Source organism: Sapajus apella, unplaced genomic scaffold, assembly GCF_009761245.1.
Source record: "Sapajus apella isolate SASKATOON/1434 unplaced genomic scaffold, GSC_monkey_1.0 scaffold1, whole genome shotgun sequence".
In the NCBI taxonomy this organism is placed as follows: Eukaryota; Metazoa; Chordata; class Mammalia; order Primates; family Cebidae; genus Sapajus; species Sapajus apella.
Genome location: NW_022436941.1, coordinates 75,770,435 through 75,790,837, shown reverse-complemented (window position 1 = coordinate 75,790,837; position 20,403 = coordinate 75,770,435). Strand labels below are relative to the sequence as shown.

Sequence of the window (20,403 nt, the reverse complement as noted above, 5' to 3'; positions counted from 1 at the left end):
AATTGTTACTCTTAGGAAAAATTAACAATATTACAAACAAACCAAAAAGTATGTCACTCTATTTGTATTCTATTTCTGTAGATCAGACAATAATTTTGTATTGTCACACAGCTATCAGAGGTAGAGACGTTCTCTACCCAGTGGCCTCCAATGTTATAAAATTTCTGAAGCCCTATTAACTGGAGAAGTTGCTTTCCCCAGTTGCTGCCCTGCTTTTGCTGTGTCACAAGCATCTAGATCCTGAGGAATTCAATTCCTTTCTGGCTTTCAGAATCTGTATTCTCTTTCCTAAGTGCTGCTGTTAAGGAGTTGGGGTACGTTTGGTACTGATTCACTATAGTTGTCTGTGGCTATTTTTTTGTTGTTAGAAGGATACTGGCTATGACAGAGTAGAAGTAGCTGTTATTTTTTTTTCTTTTTTTGGCTGCTTCATAGAGAGGGCAGGGCTACCACATAGGCGAGGTTTTTGTCAATAAAAAATTCAGCAACTAACATAATAAGCACTTGTGTGCTTATCACTAAGTTACCCATATTTTCATTTGCAGTATTTTTCCACATATATTTCAAATCTTTTATTTAAGAAATAAAATATTACAAATGCAATCAATTCCTCTGTCTCTTTCTGGTGTCATTCTATTGTCTTCATTAAGAAGAGGTTTTAAATTTTAATAGCTTTGTTGATTACTTTTTTTTTTTTTTTTTTTGAGACAAGGTCTTGCTCTGTTGCCCAGGCTAGATTGCGGTGGTGAGGTCACAGCTCACCGCAGCCTCGACACCCTAGGGCTCAAGCAATCATTCCACCTCAGCATCTCAAGTAGCTGGGACTACGGGTGTGTACCACCACACCTGACTAATTTTTTAATTTTTTGTAGAGAGGAGGACTCCTGTGTTGCCTAGGTTGCTCAGGAAGTCTGGGCTCAAGCTGTCTTCCCACCTTGGCCTCCCAAAGTGTTGGGATTACAGACATTAGCCACTGAGCCTGTAAGAAATCCTTCTCTTCACTCTTGGTTCTTTATTCTCTCTTGAATTTAATTTTGAGTGATGTGAAATAAGATTCCATCTTTCTTTTTTAAAAAATAAGTATAGCAACACTATGATTCATTGAATATTGTATGGTTTTTTTTAGTGGTCCATAGGTCTATCTCTGTCATATCCCATGTTTGCATGTCAATCTGTTTCAAACAGCTTTATAGAAAGCCTTCATACCTGGTAGGAAATATGTTCTTGTAACTTTCAGTACCCACAGATTTTTCATAGTTGATGGAAGATGAAATACTGTTTTCATTAGCCATGTTCTTTATGTATAATCCAGTGTTTGTTCTTACTGTTAATTGACCACCTCTTTACACTTATTGTTAACAGACTACTCCTTTGAAGCCCACCAGTAGTTCCTTGTGCCATAATTTGAGAACTACTGACCTGGATTCTATATAACAGAACACAATACCTTCTAAAAACATCTTTTACACTCTCCGTTCCTTTCCCCTTTGTAACATATTAGTTAGTAGATACCGTGCTTATGACAAGTTTTAGGTTTTAGGACGTTATTTGAATTACTAAATTTTAGGTCAGAGGAACCTTCTTTTCCCAGGACTGCAGACGATTCTTTAAGCAGAATACTTTGTTTATAAACTGGGCTTTAGGTTGTAGGGTTTCTGAACCAATTATATCTTTATTTCAGAAATTCAAAATAAGTTTTTAGAAGGTTTTGGCTGGGCACAGTGGCTCAAGCCTGTAATCCCAGCACTTTGGGAGGTCAAAGTGGGTGGATCACCTGAGCCTGGCCAACATGGGGAAACCCCATCTCTGCTAGAGATACAAAAATTAGCTGGGCATGGTGGTGGCACCTGTAGTCCCAGCTACTTGGGAGGCTGGGGCAGCAGAATTCCTCAAACCTGGCAGGTGGAGGTTGCAGTGAGCCAAGATCACACTGTCGCACTCCATCCTGGGAAACAGAGCAAGACTCCATCTCAAAAGAAAACAAAAAGGAATTTTTAGAAAATTTTACTTAGATTATTCAAACCTCAGTAAAACAAGCAGTAAATTACTAGAAAATTAGCATTAGTATAATCTTTCACTTTTGTGAAAGCCTGTGTAAGATATAAACTGTGGTATAATCAGCAAACCTGTAGTTTGAGGGTGTGATGTGGTTGTTTGTGAAGCAAAGAAATGGCTGTCTTCATGGGCACGTTGACCACCAGCATAGACATATGGTCATGTGCTATTTCACGACAAGGATATATTCTGGGAAATGAGTTGTTAGGCGATTTCCTCATTGTGCGGACATCATTTAATGTGCTTTCATGCAATCCAAGATAGTATAGGCTATCTAGGCTGTGGTTAAAACCAGTATAGCATGTTACTGTACTAAATACATTATGCAGTTGTAACACAATGGTAAGTATTTGTGTGTCTAAACATAGAAAAGGTACAGTAAGAACATAGTATAAAAGATAAAAATGTTACACCTCTAAAGGGCGCTTAACTTGAATAGAGCTTGCAGGCTTGGCAGTTGCTCTGGGTGAGGCAGTGAATGAAAGATGAGTGAATGTGAAAGCCTAGAACATTAATGTATACCACTGTAGACTTCATAAACATTGTACACTTAGGCTACACTAAATATATTGGAAAATATTCTTTCTTAACAATAAACCACAGCTAACTGTAACTATTTTACTTTAAATTTTTTAAAATTTATTTTATTTTATTTTTTAAATTATTTTTTATTGCAGTTTAGGTTTTGGGGTACATGTGAAGAACATGTAAGATTGTTGCATAGGTACACACATGGCAGTGTGGTTTGCTGCCTTCCTCTCCATCACCTATATCTGGCATTTCTCCCCATGTTATCCCTCCCCAACTCCCTGCCCTCCACTGTCCCTCCCCTTTTCTCCCCACCACAGACCCCAATGTGTGATATTCCCCTCCCTGTGTCCGTGTGTTTTCATTGTTCAACACCTACCTATGAGTGAGAACATGTGGTGTTTTATTTTCTGTTCTTGTGTCAGTTTGCTGAGAATGATGCTTTCCAGCTTCATACATGTTCCTACAAAGGACACAAACTCATCATTTTTTATGGCCGCATAATATTCCTTGATGTATATGTGCCACATTTTCCCTGTCCAGTCTATCATTGATGGGCATTTGGGTTGGTTCCAAGTCTTTGCTGTTGAAAACAGTGCTGCAGTGAACATTTGTGTGCATGTGTCCTTATAATAGAATGATTTATAATCCTTTGGATATATACCCAGTAATGGGATTGCTGGGTCAAATGAAATTTCTATTTCTAGGTCCTTGAGGAATCGCCACACTGTCTTCCACAATGGTTGAACTAATTTACACTCCCACCAACAGTATAAAAGTGTTCCTATTTGTCCACATCTTCTCCAGCATCTGTTGTCTCCAGATTTTTTAATGATCACCATTCTAACTGGTGTGAGATGGTGTCTCAGCGTAGTTTTGATTTGCATTTCTCTGATGACCAGTGATGATGAGCATTTTTTCATATGTTTGTTGGTCAGTGTCTTCTTTTGTAACGTGTCTGTTCATATCCTTTGCCCACATTTGAATGGGCTTGTTTTTTTCTTGTAAATCTGTTTTAGTTCTTTGTAGATTCTGGATATTAGCTGTTTGTCAGATGGGTAGATTGCAAAAAATTTTTCCCATTCTGTTGATTGCCGATTCACTCTAATGACTGTTTCCTTTGCTGTGCAGAAGCTATGGAGTTTAGGTTCCATTTGTCTATTTTGGCTTTTGTTGCCAATGCTTTTGGTGTTTTGGTCATGAAGTCCTTGCCTACTGTGTCCTGAATGGTTTTTCCTAGATTTTCTTCTAGGGTTTTTATGGTGTTAGGTCTTATGTTTAAGTCTTTAATTCATCTGGAGTTAATTTTAGTGTAAGGTGTCAGGAAGGGGTCCACTTTCTTCTTTCTGCACATGGCTAGCCAGTTTTCCCAACACCATTTATTAAACGGGGAATCCTTTCCCCATTGCTTGTTTTGTCAGGCTTTTCAAAGATCAGATGGTTGTAGATGTGTGGTGTTGCCTCTGAGGCCTCTATTCTGTTCCATTGGTCTATATCTCTGTTTTAGTACCAGTACCATACTTTTTTGATTACTATAGCCTTTTAGTATAGTTTGAAGTCAGGTAGTGTGATGCCTCCAGCTTCATTCTTATTGCTTAGAATTGACTTGGCTATGTGGGCTCTCTTTTGGTTCCATATGAAGTTTAAGGTGTTTTCTTCCAGTTCTGTGAAGAAGGCCGTTGGTAGCTTGATGGGGATAGGTTGAATCTGTAAATTACTTTGGGCAGTATTGCCATCTTCACGATACTGATTTCTTCCTAACGATGAGCATGGAATGTTTCTCCATCTTTTGTGTCCTCTCTTACTTCATTGAGCAGTGGCTTGTAGTTCTCCTTGAATAGGACCTTTATGTTCTTTGTTAGTTGTATTCCTAGGTATTTTATTCTTTTTGTAGCAATTGTGAATGACAGTTTGTACTTGATTTAGCTCTCTTTAAGTCTGTTATTGGTATATAGGAATGCTTGTGATTTTTACACATTAATTTTGTATCCTGAGACTTTGCTGAAGCTGCTTATGAGTTTCAGTAGATTTTGGGCTGAGACAGTGGGGCCTTTTAAATATACAATCCTGTCATCTGCAAATAGAGACAATTAGACTTTTCTCCTTTCCTGATTGACTACCCTTTATTTCTTTTTCTTGCCTGATTGCTCTGGCTAGAACTTCCAATACTATATTGAATAGGAGTGGTGAGAGAGGGCATCCTTGTCTAGTGCCAGATTTCAAAGGGAATGCTTCCAGTTTTTGCCCATTCAGTATGATATTGACTGTTGGTTTGTCGTAAATAGCTTTTATTATTCTGAGATACACTCCATCTATACCTGGTTTATTGAGGGTTTTTAGCATAAAGGGCTGTTAAATTTTGTCAAAGGCCTTCTCTGCATCAATTGAGATAATCATATGGTTTTTGTCTTTGGTTCTGTTTATGGTGAATTACGTTTATGGGCTTGCGTATGTTGAACCAGCCTTGCATCCCCGGAATGAAACCTACTTGATCATGGTGGATAAACTTTTTGATGTGGTATTGCATTCGGTTTGTCAATATTTTATTGAAGATTTTTGCATCTATATTCATCATGGATATTGGGCTGAAGTTTTCTTTTCTTGTTGAGTCTCTGCCAGGTTTTGATATCAGGATGATGTTGGTCTCAAAAAAGGATTTGGAAAGGATTCCCTCTTTTTGGATTGTTTGGAATAATTTCAGAAGGAATGGTACCAGCTTCTCTTTGTATGTCTCGTAGAATTCGGCTGTGAACCCATCTGGACCTGTGCTTTTTTTGGCTGGTAGACTGTTGGTTGCTGCCTCACCTTCAGCCCTTGTTATTTGTCTATTCAGGGTTTCCACTTCTTCCTGGTTTAGGCTTTGAGGTTGTAAGTGTCCAGGAATTTATCGATTTCTTCCAGGTTTACTAGTTTATGTGCATAGAGTTGTTTGTAAGAATCTCTGATGATGGTTTGTATTTCTGTGGAATCTGTGGTAATATCCCCTTTATCGTTTTTTATTCCATCTATTTGATTATTCTCTCTTTTCTTTTTTATTAATCTGGCTAGTGATCTGTCTATTTTGTTGATCTTTTCGAAAAACCAGCTCCTGGACTTAATGATTTTTTTGAAGGGTTTTTTTGTGTCTGTATCTCCTTCAGTTGTGCTCTGATCTTAGTTATTTCTTGTCTTCTGCTAGCTTTTGAGGTTTTTTGATCTTACTCCTCTAGCTCTTTCAATTTTGATGATAGGGTGTCGATTAAAAATCTTTCCTTCCTTCTCATGTGGGCATTTATTACTACAGCTAGTGCTCGACTTACGACCACGGTCGGGACCGCGGACTGGTCGTAATGATTTGGTCGTAAGTTGAGTAGGCTATATGTACAGTTGAAATGGTACACGCGGAGATGGCAGTGCTGCCAGAAGCTGGTCCGCACTGTTGTATGCCCAGCTGGGCAACGTTTGCGCTGCCAGATGCAGAGAAGTCGTGGCTAACGATTGTGGTCGTAAAGTCGAATGGTCATAAGTTGCATAGGTGGTAAGTCGATCAATACCTGTATATATTTTCCTCTAGACACTGCTTTAAATGTGTCCCAGAGATTCTGGTATGTTGTGTCTTCGTTCTTGTTGATTTCAAAGAACATCTTTATTTCTGCCTTCATTTCATTGTTTATCCAGTCAACATTCAAGAGCCAGGTGTTCAGTTTTCATGAAGCTGTGAGGTTCTGAGTTAGTTTCTGAATTCTGAATTCTAACTTGATTGCACTGTGGTCTGAGAGACTGTTTATTATGATTTCCGTTCTTTTGCATTTGCTGAGGAGTGATTTACTTCCAATTATGTGGTCAATTTTAGAGTAAGTGTGATGTGGTGCTGAGATGAATGTATATTCTGTGGATTTGGGGTGGAGAGTTCTGTAAATGTCTATTGGGTTTGCTTGGTCCAGGTCCGAGTTCAAGTCCTGGATATCCTTGTTAATTTTCTGTCTCATTGATCTGTCTAATATTGACAGTGGGGTGTTAAAGTTTCCCACTACTATCGTGTGGGAGTCTAAGTCTCTTTGTAAGTCATTAAGAACTTGCTTTATGTATCTCAGTGCTACTGTATTGGGTGCGTATATATTTAGGATCATTAGCTCTTCCTGTTGCATTGATCCTTTTACCATTATGTAATGCCCTGCTTTGTCTCTCTTGATCTTTGTTGGTTTAAAGTTTATTTTATCAGATACTAGGATTGCAACTCCTGCTTTTTTTTTTGCTTTCCATTTGTTTGGTAAATCTTCCTCCATCCCTTTATTTTGAGCCTTTGTGTATCCTTGCATGTGAGATGGGTTTCCTGGATACAGCACACCAATGGGTTTTGGCTTTTTATACAATTTGCAGTCTGTGTCTATTGATTGGGGCGTTTAGCCCATTTACATTTAGGGTTAACGTTGTTAAGTGTGAATTTGATCCTGCCATTTTGATGCTAGCTGCCTGTTTTGCACTTTAGTTGATACAGTTTCTTCACTGTGTTGATGCTCTTTACCATTTGGCATGTTTTTGGAGTGGCTGGTACTGGTTGTTCCTTTCTGTGTTTAGTACTTCTTTCAGGAAGAAGCACTCGCTCTTGTAAAGCAGGCCTGGTGGTGATGAAATCTCTGAGTAATTGCTTATTCATAAAGGATTTTATGTCTCCTTCGCTTATGAGGGTTAGTTTGGCTGGATATGAAATTCTGGATTATAGGGTTTTTTCTGAGAGATCCGCTGTGAGTCTGATGGGCTTCCCTTTGTGGGTAACCAGACCTTTTTCTCTGGCTGCCCTTAGCATTTTCTCCTTGATTTCAACCCTGGTTCAATCTGACGATTATGTGCCTTGTGGTTGCTCTTCTTGAGGAATATCTTTGTGGTGTTCTCTGTTTCCTGGACTTGAATATTGGCCTGCCTTGCTAGGTTGGAGACTTTAAAAGTTTTTTAAAATTCTTGATTCCTTTGTAATAGCACTTAGCTTAAAATACACATACATTGTACACCTGTGCAAACACATTTTCTTTTGTTACATCCTTATTCTGTAAAATTTTTAAATAAGTTTTTTCCACTTTTAATAATTTTTCTTAAAATCTAAGTCAGAGCCACAAACACATTAACCTAGACCTACGCAAGATTAGGATCATCGGTAACATTGTCTTCCACTTCCACATCTTGTCCCACTAGAAGGTCTTCCAGGGTGTTAACACACATGGAGCTGTCATCTCATATGGTAACAATGCCTTCTTCTGGGCTAGGTGCAGTAGCTCACACCGCTAAACCAAGCACTTTGGAAGGCCAAGGCGGGCGAATCGCTTGAGCCCAGGAATTCAAGACCAGCTTGGGCAACATGGTGCAATCCTGTCTTTACAAAAAAAAAAAAATACAAAAATTAGCCAGACATGGTGGCATGTGCCTGTCGTCCCAGCTGCTAGGGAGGCTGAGGTGGGAGGATTGCTTGAGCCTAAGAAGTCACACCATTGCAGTTCCAGCTTGGGTGACAGAGTGAGACTGTCTCAAACAAACAAACAACAACAAAAAAATGCCTTCTTCTGTCATATCTCCTTATGGACCTGCCTTAGGCAGTTTTACAGTTAATTTTAAAAGAAAAAAAATGATAGAGGAATATATTCTAAATATTCTAACAATAAAAAAGTGTAGTATAGCATATACATAAGCTAGTAACGTAGTTGCTTATTTTCGTTATCAAGTATTAAATACTACTGAACATAATTGTATATGCTATGGTTTTGTTTTGTAACTAGAGAAGGTCTCACTGTGTCACCCAGGGTGGAGTACAGTGGTGTGGTCATAGCTTACTGCAGCCTTGAATTCCTGGCTGAAGTGATCCTCCCCGCCTCAACTTCCCAAGTAGCTAGGACTACAGGCGCATGACTTCATGTCTGCCTGATATTTTGATTTTTTTTTTTTTTTTTGTAGTTTAGATCTCTTTATGTTGCCTGGGCTGGGCTGCTCTGAAACTTTTAGCCTCAAGCAGTTTTCCCTCCATGACCTCCAACAGTATTGAGATTATAGGTGTGGGCAACTACACCAGGCCATGCCTATTCTGTACTTTTATACTACTGTCTGTGCCATAGATTTGTTTACACCAACATCACTGCAAATGCATGAGTAATGTGATGTGTTGTGACAGCCATCACATCACTATGTATGGGAATTTTCAACTCACTTATAATCTTATGAGACCATTTGTTAAATGCAGTATGTTGTTGACTAATACATAATTACGTGATGCCTAACTGTAGTGAATTTTCAAAAATGGAAAGTTACTAAGGGGAGTTTAATAAGGGAGGTACTTTCAGTGGCATGGAGAAGACTGTAGCAAAGCCAGTGTTCAGTGTGGTAAGTACAGCTGGGATCTGGACAGAGGTATTACAAGGTACTTTGAAACTCTCCTGTTTTTCCACTCTTGTGCATTTTATGGTTCTTTCAGATTTGTCAATTTTTCTTTTGTACACTCTCTATTTTCTTTTTCTATTTACCTGTCCTTTGTATCTCAAAAACACTGCTATAGATCTTAAGTTCTCAGCTAGTCTGTGTTTTGAAAGTTTCCAGAATGAATTCTGAATTCAATGATATTCACCAAATACAAATTCACAGGAAATATAAAATAATCTGTGTTTGAGATATCAAAATATTAGAGCTATCTAAAACCAAGAAGAAAGGAAACTTTAGTAACTTTCTTACAGTCAGTTTTGGGTTTATAATTGATATGTCTATCAGTTATATATGAAAATGACCTTGAGAATTTTTTTTCTTGAAAGGAGGTGAAATATTTATTTTTCTTTTATCTTTGGTCCTTGATTTAGGAGGAGATGAATAAATCAAAGTTGCTTTTTTCCTTTTAGGAAATTTATTGATATATACATTTCAGAAGGATGATATCAGATTGTATAATTAAGTGGTACTAATATATAGGATAATATAGGATAATATTTATATTAGTATTTCTTATGCCTGGAATGAAGTCGAGTCTTAGAAAATGCTTATTGAAAGAATTACGAGTAGGGATACCAAAGAACCCAAGAATGAGGATGGCTTTTTAAATAATTGAATTATGAAATTATTATTTTATTTTTTCTTAGCGTATTATTCTTTTGTGTCTGCCTTTTTTACATTTTCCTGGTGGTCTTAAGTCCTTGAGACACTGCTGTTTCTTTCTGGCCCCAACACCATGCTGACTGTTTTAGTCTGTGGACTGCCTTCATTGCTAAGGGCAAGATGTAGAAGTAGTCAGGCATTAGTCCAAGCCCACCTAAGTGTCCTAATGAGGTACATTTACTGTGACATCTGCACAGAAGTTTCTGGCTGTGCTTACCTTTGTAGCAGTGTTTGGAAGTGCTGTTGACTTGTAGTTTCTTCTCATTCATTTCTCTGTTTCTCTCATGCTTTGGAGGATCTTTCCAATGTTCCTTATGTCTTGACGGCATTTATGGCAATTTGGAATTGCCTGTTATCTTTTCATGGATTTTCGAGGTTTCAGCTGGGCCTAGGGTAGACTCACAGTAGAATTGAGTTAGACGATTCTACCAGTCTTCTAGCATACTCAAGTCTTCATTTTATAAATTCAGGTTTTGATTTTGTCCCCCATTGCTTGAGTTGCTGCCAAATTAATTTGTTTCTTTGTGGTAAGTACCTCATTTCTTTTAAAGCTCGGGAAGAGCTGACTGTTTTTCTTATTTTTATGTGTCATCATTTAAAATGCTCTTTAACTTTCTTTAAAAGTCTGTATTTGTTGTTGTTGTTGTTGTTGTTTTTCCTTATGATCTGGCTTTCTGTTCTTGCTGTCAAGCTGGAATGCAGGCAGGTCATCTTAATTCATTTTACCTTTTTCTCTGCACATGATACTACACTGACTTCTCTTTGTTAGGAAGGAAAACGCATTGTTTTATTCAAGTGTCTTGTTTCATGTACTTGTAAAATTGTTAAGGCTGGGGGTTGAGTGCATCTCTAGAATATATGGTCCTTTTGTGGAAGAAAATCAAGAGAGAATTATGGGTTAGTGTGGTGCCAGTTTGATTTCTTTTCTTTTCCTTTTTTTGTTTTTTGAGTTGGAGTCTTGCTCTGTTTTTCAGGCTGGAGTGCTGTGGCTACAAGCCTTGCCTCCCAGGTTCAAGCCATCCTTGTGCCTCAGCCTTCTGAGTAGCTGAGATTATAGGTGCATGCCACCATGCCCAGCTAATTTTTGTATTTTTTTTTTTAGTGGAGATGGAGTTTCACCATGTTGGCCAGGCTGGTCTCGAACTCCTGGCCTCAAGTGATCCACCCACCTTGGCCTCCCAAAGTGTTGGGATTATAGGCGTGAACCATTGTGCCTGGCCTTGATTTCTTGTTTCTGTTTTGAGGGACTTTCATGTCTTGGTGTCTGTGAATTAATATTGTACTTATATATTCACTCAGTACTAAATGCTGGGAACTTAAAGATGATTACATGTAGTCCATGTCCTCAAGGGACTGTCCTGTGCTTAACATTTTCAAGTTAGTCATTTTCATTAGTAATTGCTTAGTGTCTATTCCCCTCCTTCCCATATTGTAAAGTTCTTTATGGGCACACCTAACTTAGCTTTTTCTGTAGCACCTAACGCAGTGCTTGATGATAGTTCCTCATTGAATAGTTTTTGATGGAATACCTGACCATACTGTCTTCATGAGATCATTTTGTGGTAGAACATGTGGCACAGTGCTTTGCATGTATTAGATAATCAGCAAATTTGTTAAATCAGTTAAAAATATGGAAATGTTCACCTTGCCTTTTGAGACAGTGAATAAAAGGAAAAAAGCAGGTGAGAAAACATCTACACTGTAGGCTCTTGGAATCTGTGGACTGGGCAATAGAGTATTTAACATTTGGTGAAGTTACCTAGTCGCATCTCAAGACCTCAGAAGCTCCTGTAAAAGGTTTTAAACGCTTACTTTCTGAAAAATGACTGGAAGAAATAAACAGTTGCTATTAATAGGTGAGGAAAGTGCAACATCTAAGAAACTAATGATTCTCAGCTGGGTCATAAAAGTTTTAGAAATATTATCCCATAGAGTGAATACAAAATTTACTCATGTCTTGAACTCATGTTACTTTATATGGAAACTACAAATATTTTAGGCCGTTAGCTGATTATGTACAAGATAACACTTGAAGGATAATGAGATTATGTTGTAATATGATTTGTCCAGGTAACATGCTGATACACATAGAAAATATGATTTGGGAGATCAGGAGCATATATAAACCTTTCTATATTTGTGAACTCTGGGATTTAGAAAATCTCAGAATATTGTGGGGATATTTCAAAGGTTTGCTGTAATTGATGTTACAGGTGGAAATTTGCTTGTGTTCTTTCTGTCTCCTTCCTTCTTGTCTCCTTTTACACCTTTCACTTATACATCCTTCAGTTTGCTCAACTCCGCTCTGGTTTCCTGCTTCTTTTTCCCTCAATCCCATGCTCTCTACATATTTTAGGGCAAATTATTTTCCTTCCTGGAAGGATTCACTGGATTAAAGGCTTGTTAAGTAAATTATGGGAAAGTGAGAAGAATAGGAATAAATGCTACTTTACCTTTTCTTTTTATTCCTTGCTTTGGAGAAGGAGAGTGTCCTTTTATTTCTGAAAATTTATATGGTCTGTGACTCTAATAATAAGGGTAAAAAAAGTGATTTGGAATAAATTTTTTTGTTTGATATTAATGATGTTTAGTCATTTAAAAATGATTAAAACCTCTTGATATACTTTCTTTTAGGTCCGTATTGAAACAGCCACAACTTTGAAGTTAAATATCCTTCTGAAAATTTAAAAATACTTCATTGCAAAGAACTTTCATACTTTTAAGTTATTGTTTTGTGAAATTAATGTATATTGTTTTATATATATGTTTATTTTGATAAAACTTATATATTCTTAATATTCCTTAACTGCTCTTTACCTGTTGATGATTTTGAATTTAGAACAGATCAGTTTCTACCGGTAAGAATATATACTTCGAGGTTTTTTTTTTTTAAACAATTTCTGCCTATATCTTTGATATTGTATTATTTTATACATGAAATTATCTATGTGTTACTTATTAAAGTTACATTTAAATGTATGCTGTATTGGATTATTTTGGAGGACATAACTTTTATTTGTAAACTGTTTTGGTAACTTTGATACAGTTCACTCATATTCTGCTTATTTTTGTTTATCAATTTTGTCATCTATGTTCAAGTTGGTTGCCAGACTTTTTTTTCAAAATTGAAAAACATCCAGTATCTTCCTTTTTTTGTGTGTCTGTTACTTTTACTTTTTAGGTTATTTCTCTGTGTTATTTGAGTATGTATATCTGTATCCTATCCTACATACTCGATTGTAAATTACCTGATGAGCAGAATACCAAGTTCTACTCATCTTTTTACTCTTTACTCAACCCCCAGCACCTAGCATGGTGTTTTCCCCTAATTGGTACTCAGTAAGCACTTGTTAAACATGTCAGTAAGATTGGGGTGTTAGTATTTGTTCATAAGAGGATTGGGTGAGAAGAAAGTTACGATAAAATGTCTCTCTGTATAAAGATTTTTTTGTACAGGTAAATGTCTGTCTGTACTTCTTTTGGTGAAGGGGATAGATAGGGGAGTTTGTAGAGCAGTTATCTTGCTTTAATACAAAATCACTAGACCTTTTTTGGTTGAAAGGAGTGTGTTGTAGAAATTTGTATTAAAATGAGCCATGTATCTGAAAGAACAAATGCTTGCTTTATGTAAGTGTATGTGATTTGTTAGTTTCTAACATAATTTTCATAATATAAGAATTCACAGACAGACACAGGATATTTGGTTTTGATTTCCTAGTAAGAACTATTCTGCCATTTTTAGAATAACAGCTTATATCTATAAAAATGTATGTTTTCATGCAGTATATGTTAAGGGCCACATCAACTAGCCGGCATGTGAGTGCAATAATTAAAGCCTTTTTGCTGTACTGAGTAGGTCTTGCAAAACAAAACATTTTATAATTGGCAACGGGCATATGTGGAAGAACAGTGACAAGGCACTGTTAATAGTTAACAGTGTAAATTTAAACATACACATCTTAGACAATATTCCACTAAACATTGTTCAGTTTGTGGATGAGTTAAATTCTGAAATGGACACATTTAGCAGCAATGAAGAAAGAAAATAGGTTTTTGTTTTGTTTTGTTTTTTTGAGACGGAGTCTTGCTCTGTCATCAGGTTGGAGTGCAGTGGTTTGATCGAGGCTCACTGCAACCTCTGCCTCCTGGGTTCAAGCGATTCTCCTGCGTCAGCCTCCCAAGTAGCTGGGACTACAGGCACGCACCACCACATCCAGCTAATTTTTTGGCATTTTTAGTAGAGACGGGGTTTCACCATGTTGGCCAGGATGGTCTTGATTTCTTGACGTTGTGATCCACCCGCCTCAGCCTCCCAAAGTGTTGGGATTACAGGTGTGAGCCAGAAAACACTTTTTACATTTTAGTAGCTTGAACAATTTCAAGTTGTTTAGGTAATGCCAAGCTTTTGGCTTTCTGTTTATTTGACTTTTACTGCTTTAACATTATGATTTATTTGTTACTTCTGTTCGTATGTATGTAGAGGTCTCTAGATTTCTATTCTAAACCTTTTTTATTTTATTTCTTTTTACCTGCAGTATTTGGAAACCATGTTCACACTACTTTTTCAGTTACTGCAGCAAGTTACAGAATGTGACACAAAGATGCACGTTTTGCATGTCCTTTCTTGTGTCATCGAAAGAGTCAATGTGCAGGTAATTAGATTGTAAAATATGAAAATAAATGTCTGAGAGGTGAGTAGAGTATATGTAAAATTCGTTAATATCCTTGACTACACTAAAAGTTAAAACATTAATTGAAAAGCTTCTAACTTATTGATTGTCGTTTCAGTTATGTATTACTGAAAATTGACATTTATATTCAAGTTTTAAAAAATGACTAAGAAAATTAAAATATTAAAAAATTGGATCAACAATATAGAGGTATTCATAAAGCAGAATTTTTCATGTTTTAGAAGATTAAGCTAATGTAAAATTCAGTGTATTTGAGAGCATAGCCAGAAGTGTCCATCAGCAAGACTTCTGGAAAGTCTACTATTTTTACCTTAAACATTAAGTATGTTTTGCCATCTAGTCTGCATTATATTTACTTTTGGCTTAATGTAAAAATGATGTGTAAAGCTCTTAACAGTTCAATTATTCAGCTTCTCCAGTCACTCTGAATCTTTGTGAAAAATTGTTAATCCAGGAAACCACACTGTAATTATCCTTGTGGCTTTCTGTATTCTAGTTTACCATTGCATATCCTTGTTTTGAAAGCACTGGAGCAAGTCTGTGATTTGTTTTGTATTAGGAAAGATAATTGATTTGGATTTCACAGACTTAAGAGTTTACTCTGCTATTAGTGAATTGTGACTCCTTGAGCAGATTTATTAATTCTAAAGAAATTGCTGAGAATAGCTATTAGTTATTCTGTAATGACAACATAATGACATATGTGCTGAATGTTTTGTGTATATTTCTCATGTAGTTCTCACAAAAAACTTGAGGTAGAAGTTAGAATTTATTTTCTCTAACAATTTGAGACTTGAAGGAACTTCTCAAAGTTCATATAATTTAATAGCACTGCGCATACGTAAACTCAGCATAATGCCACTCCTGTGGTAGGGTTGAGTCACTGTTAATCATTTGAAACAGATCTGCATACTGTTGTCTAAAAGTAGTAATACCTTGCATGATTCTTAGTACTTGGTGTTCATAATGTATTAATCACATTATTTCATTTGATGCTGTTTTTCAACATTGAGAGAGTTTGGTCACACAGAGTTCATTGCAGCTGTTTTAAGAACTCATTTTAAGTCCTTGCCCCCACTATTTAGTTTGGGCAGTCTTTAACCTTGTGTCCTCATGTATAAAATGATAACGATAATTCTGAACTCACCTGACTTAGGATTTCATGAGCATGAAATTATTATACATGTCCAGTATGCTTCAGAGTACTAAAAACTGCAATAAATTGTTTAAAAAGTTGATTACAAAAACAAGATTTGGCCATTTTTTAAATGTTATTTAGATATATATGGCTGATGGAAATTTCTTAAATAAACTTTTTTAAAAATAGAAATGGATTTTCTTACCTTTGCTTCCCCAAACTTCAAATTAAACCTTTTTCTCCAAAAGTGTGTTATTCTTTTGGCTTAGTAAATTTAAAAATACTTTTGTGTTTCTGTCTACACTCATCTTTAGAAACACAAATAGCCTAAGCAGCTCATGTGCCTGTATCATCAGAAGGTAACAATTAGATATAGTTATCCAGTAAAGTTTTTGCTTTTCAAAACTTACACTAAATAGGAAATGGTTAAAAAATATTTTCAGTTGTGTGATTCTTTAACTTTTTTCTATGTTAACCTTTGATCAACCCTGTCATTGTTATCATTGTTGCGTATGTCCCTCAACTCTCTTTCATGTGCCAAATTTGATGTTTGTCCATGAGGCAACCAACTTTTAAAAAAATGTTAACAAATTTTATCTTTTTTGAGACAGAGTCTTGTTCCGTCACCCAAGCTGGAGTGCAGTGCTGCATGTCAGCTGACTGCACCCTCTGCCCCGATCCCCTGGGTTCAAGTGATTCCTGTGTCTCAGCCTCCTGAGTTGCTTGGATTACAGGCATGTGCCACCATGTCTGGCTGATTTTTTTCTTTTTTTGTACTTTTAGTAGAGACAGGGTTTCGCCATGTCAGCCAGGCTGGTCTCGAACTCGGGCTCAAGGGATCCACCCGCCTTGGCCTTCCAAAGTGCTGGGATTACAGATAAGAGCCACCACACACGGCCTGAATTGTTTTTTTGATATTAGGCAGCAAACATTTTGCCCCATCTTAAAATAGTGCTTTCTGACACATACAGTCTAATTTTGAAGTTTCAGTAAAGTCACCATCTTTGCACCATAATGTACAATTATTTGAATATTGTTTTTGCTTTTTGAGAAAGTAGTTGAAAAGCTACAGTTAACTTTTCTGGTACAGAAAGCTTATAAATATATAGTCAAAATAAATATGTAATCATCAGGTGTGGTATCAGGTAGTCTTTGGGCTTGTGCATTTCCTAAGTGAAATAACAAAATTAAATGGCCTCTGTGAAATATAAAATACTCTATTGAAAATTTTATCTAAAAGATGATGTGTCTTTGGAGACTTAGAGTAATTTTTTTAATCCCAGTGATAGAGCCCTCTTTAAAACATTTGTTAGATTGTCACATATTTGATTTTCATGTTGTCAGTGGTGAATGATAGTGGAGCTTTCCCTATGTATGAATTAACTCATAAGGCCATAAAGTGCTTCCCCAACACCCCAAATTCTTTGGTAAGAACACTTAACATGAGATCCATCCTCTTAACAAAACTGTAAGTGTAGAATATATTATTGTTGGCTTTTGGTACAACATTCTATAGCAGAACCCTAAAGCTTATTCATCTTGTTTACCTGAAACTTTATGCCTGTTGATTAGTAACTCATTTCCCCTTCCCCTTAGTCCCTGGCAACCATCATTCCACTCTTTGAGTCTATGAATTCGGCTATTTTAGATAACTTCATATAAGTGGAATTGGCAGTGTTTGTCTTTCTGTGAGTAGTTTGTTTGAGTTAGCATATTGTTGGCAAGGTTAATTCATAATGTCCCATATTGCAGAATTTCCTTCTGTTTTTAAGGTTGCATAGTATATGTATGCCCTTGTGTATGCATTACCACATGTTCTTTATCCACTCATCTGTTGATGGACATTTCGGCTGCTTCCACATGTTGGCTATTGTGAATAGTGCTGCAATAAACATGGTAGTGCTAATAATTTAATAGGATTGCTGGAAGATATGGTAGTTCTAGTTTTCATTTTTTTGGGAACCTCCATGCTACTTTCTATAGCGGGTGTAACATTTTACATTCCTGCCAACAGTTGTACAAGGGTACCAGTTTATCCATACTGTTGCCAACACTTGTGTTGTCTTTTTTTTTTTTTTAGTGATAGCCACCTTGACTATTTTTGATTTGCATTTTGGTTTTGATGTGCATTTCCCTGTTGACTGCAGAAACTTTCTTATTAGTTCTATGTGATTTTTTAAATGTTTTGCAAATAACTGAAATTAGCCTTCCCTTAAAACCCTTGTATTATAATTCTATTCATAATTTTATAAGGACCGTATTTTTTCTTTCACCTCTTTTCATTGAAAATTCTCAAACCTACAAAAAAGTTATAAGAATAGCTCACCACTCATATATCCTTCACTTATTTTCATCACTTACTGATGTTTTACCACATTTGCTTTCTTTTTTCTGTCCACGTGTACAGATCGTTGTTGTAAAACCATTTCTGTTTTAGTTGCAGACATCATGACACTCTCCGGAATATTAGATGTCTCCTTCTTAGGAGATGGGTGCTCCTTTTCCTACATTATTATAACTGTGATTAGACTCAAGAAACTTAACACTGATGTAATACTATTATCTAATATCAAGTCAGTATTCAGATTTCCTTAGTTTCCCCCATTAGTTATCCTCCTACCCCACTGGAATATATTTGGCTCTCATGTCTCTGCTCTGCTATTTTTAATGCCTAGTGTTTTTCTTTTCTTTTTTTTTTTTCTTTTGTATCTTTCACGGCATTCTATGATTTATTTATTTTGTTTGTTTGTTTGTTTTTTGAGATGTAGTCTCGCTTTGTCACACAAGCTAGAATGCAGTGAGGCTCTCTTAGCTCACTGCAACCTCCTAGATTGAAGCAATTCTTTTGCCTCAGCCTCCCGAGTATCTAGGATTACAGGTGCATGCCACCACGCCCAGGTAATTTTTGTATTTTTAGTAGAGGTGGGGTTTCACCACTTTGGCCAGGCTGGTCTTGAACTCCTGACCTCAAGCGATCCACCCACCTTGGCCTCCCAAAGTGCTGGGATTACAGGTGTGAGCCACTGTGCCGAGCCTCTGTGATGATTCTTGAAGTACTGTTTTTGTAGCATTAATTTTAATTTAGAACATTGTATATTCTAATTACAGCTAAGATTAGAATATAAATATTTTATGGATTTTAAATGTAACTGGGTACTTTGTTTTTTATTATCCCATTTGTGATTTACAGTATATATTTATTTTCTGAAATTTCTAGGAAAGTATCCTCTCTATTTAAAACCAAAACTGCCTTATTTTCCTTATCAGTAGATTGTGTTGTCATATGCTTATTTTTAGTTGATTATGAATGAGTTAGATACTTTGAAATGTTTTTACTTATTAATTGGCATGCTTTTATGAGCTAATTGGAGTGATCTTTGAGATAGAATACTTAGTGATATTGAGCACATGTTCTAGAAATAATAGTCAAATTTTGAAAATAAGGTATTACTTGATAAATATGTGAAAATAAGGTAGTTTGTGTCTTAATGTTTATTCACTTATATCTTACTGAGATGTCTGGGCAAATATTTAACTTCTTACTTTTCTGCATTTCCCACCACCACGTCCACCACCAGGAGAGGGGAGCAAATTTTGTAGCTATTTGGTTACCCTTTTAGAGTATTTTACTAGCAGAATAAAGAAAATCTCCCTTTCTGGGAACATTTTAAATTTTAATCCATGATATTCAAATAGATAGTAGTGAAGCTGTGAAGGTCTAGTGTTTCTATTTCATCCCCAAGGATACTCTTAAAGCAATTTGAAATACTGTGATACTAAGATTATAGCAATTTCAAATACTGGATTTGAAACGCTGTCCAGCATCATTGTAGATCCATTTTGTTTTTCAGGAAACTACTGTCAGACTCAGCTGTGCTTCAGGGTAAAATCTAAAATCTGATTAACTTAATCCATAGTGAGTTTAGCAGTTTTATCCTTTGAAAATGGTTTCTTCCTCTGTGTTTCCACCGTACCTTGTATACACCTTCATCATTGCACTTATCCTTTTTCATTGTAAGTGTTTGTAAAGCTCTCTTTGTATCCTTTTTTTCCCAGTGCCTTGTGCTCAGGGCCTGAAACTTGGAAGACGTTTGTAGAATAAATGAATAAATGCTGACTTTTTAAAAAAACAATAGTATAATTTCCAATTAGGTAAGCTGTTTTATTAAAAAAGAAGCAGGATATAATAGCATTTTCTGTTATCTAAAGAATTTTTTTTATATTCATAAATTTTATTTCATTCAGTACACTTGATACTTGTTTAAAACTATTTAAAAAAATTTACTATAGAGCCCTGGGTCTTAATGTGATGCCTAATTTATTTCATAAGGATGTAAGCTTAATACATTATATCTAGTAAATATTAAATATTTGCTGCCTGGGACTTAATAGTGCTTTCACTCTTTTTCAAAGTAAAGTGCCTTCTTTACTAATACAATTTTGTTGCTTCCCCTACTTATATTGTGATAGATACGACCATATGTGGGATGCTTGGTACAATATTTGCCCCTCCTTTGGAAGCAGAGTGAAGAGCACAATATGTTGAGATGTGCAATTTTGACAACACTTATTCATCTTGTTCAGGTAAGTCACTTCTCCACAGGGTTTTTTTAGTTCAGTGGGTTTTTAAAAATTCTTTTAAACATTTAAAAATTGTTTTTATGTGATATATGTTAATGGCACTGGAAAACTTCACATTTTACTTTTACCTTTTTTTCCATATGTGATCTAAACAGATTTAAAAACAACTTTTGCATGCTTATTTTGGACATTTTTTTGAGGATGTGAAAAATATTATTCACTTTTAAAGAAGGTGTCTTCTATTAGATGTAGTAGTAGAGTCTATCATCCAGTGATGATAGACTCATGGTTTGTGCAGTCCATGGT

The 20,403-nt window shown here is 36.1% G+C and overlaps 1 protein-coding gene across 4 annotated transcripts in view; it reads left to right on the top strand.

Moving 5' to 3' along the window:
• The window catches only part of IPO11 (importin 11), a 209,311-nt gene that overhangs the window by 77,646 nt on the left and 111,262 nt on the right, over positions 1–20,403 (top strand). For all 4 annotated transcript variants that reach the window (XM_032279909.1, XM_032279919.1, XM_032279928.1 and 1 more), the window contains 4 exons: positions 12,322–12,355; positions 12,505–12,545; positions 14,223–14,339; positions 19,987–20,100. In XM_032279909.1, the coding sequence (XP_032135800.1) occupies positions 12,322–12,355; positions 12,505–12,545; positions 14,223–14,339; positions 19,987–20,100 (306 nt within the window). The remainder of the gene's footprint in view (positions 1–12,321; positions 12,356–12,504; positions 12,546–14,222; positions 14,340–19,986; positions 20,101–20,403) is intronic.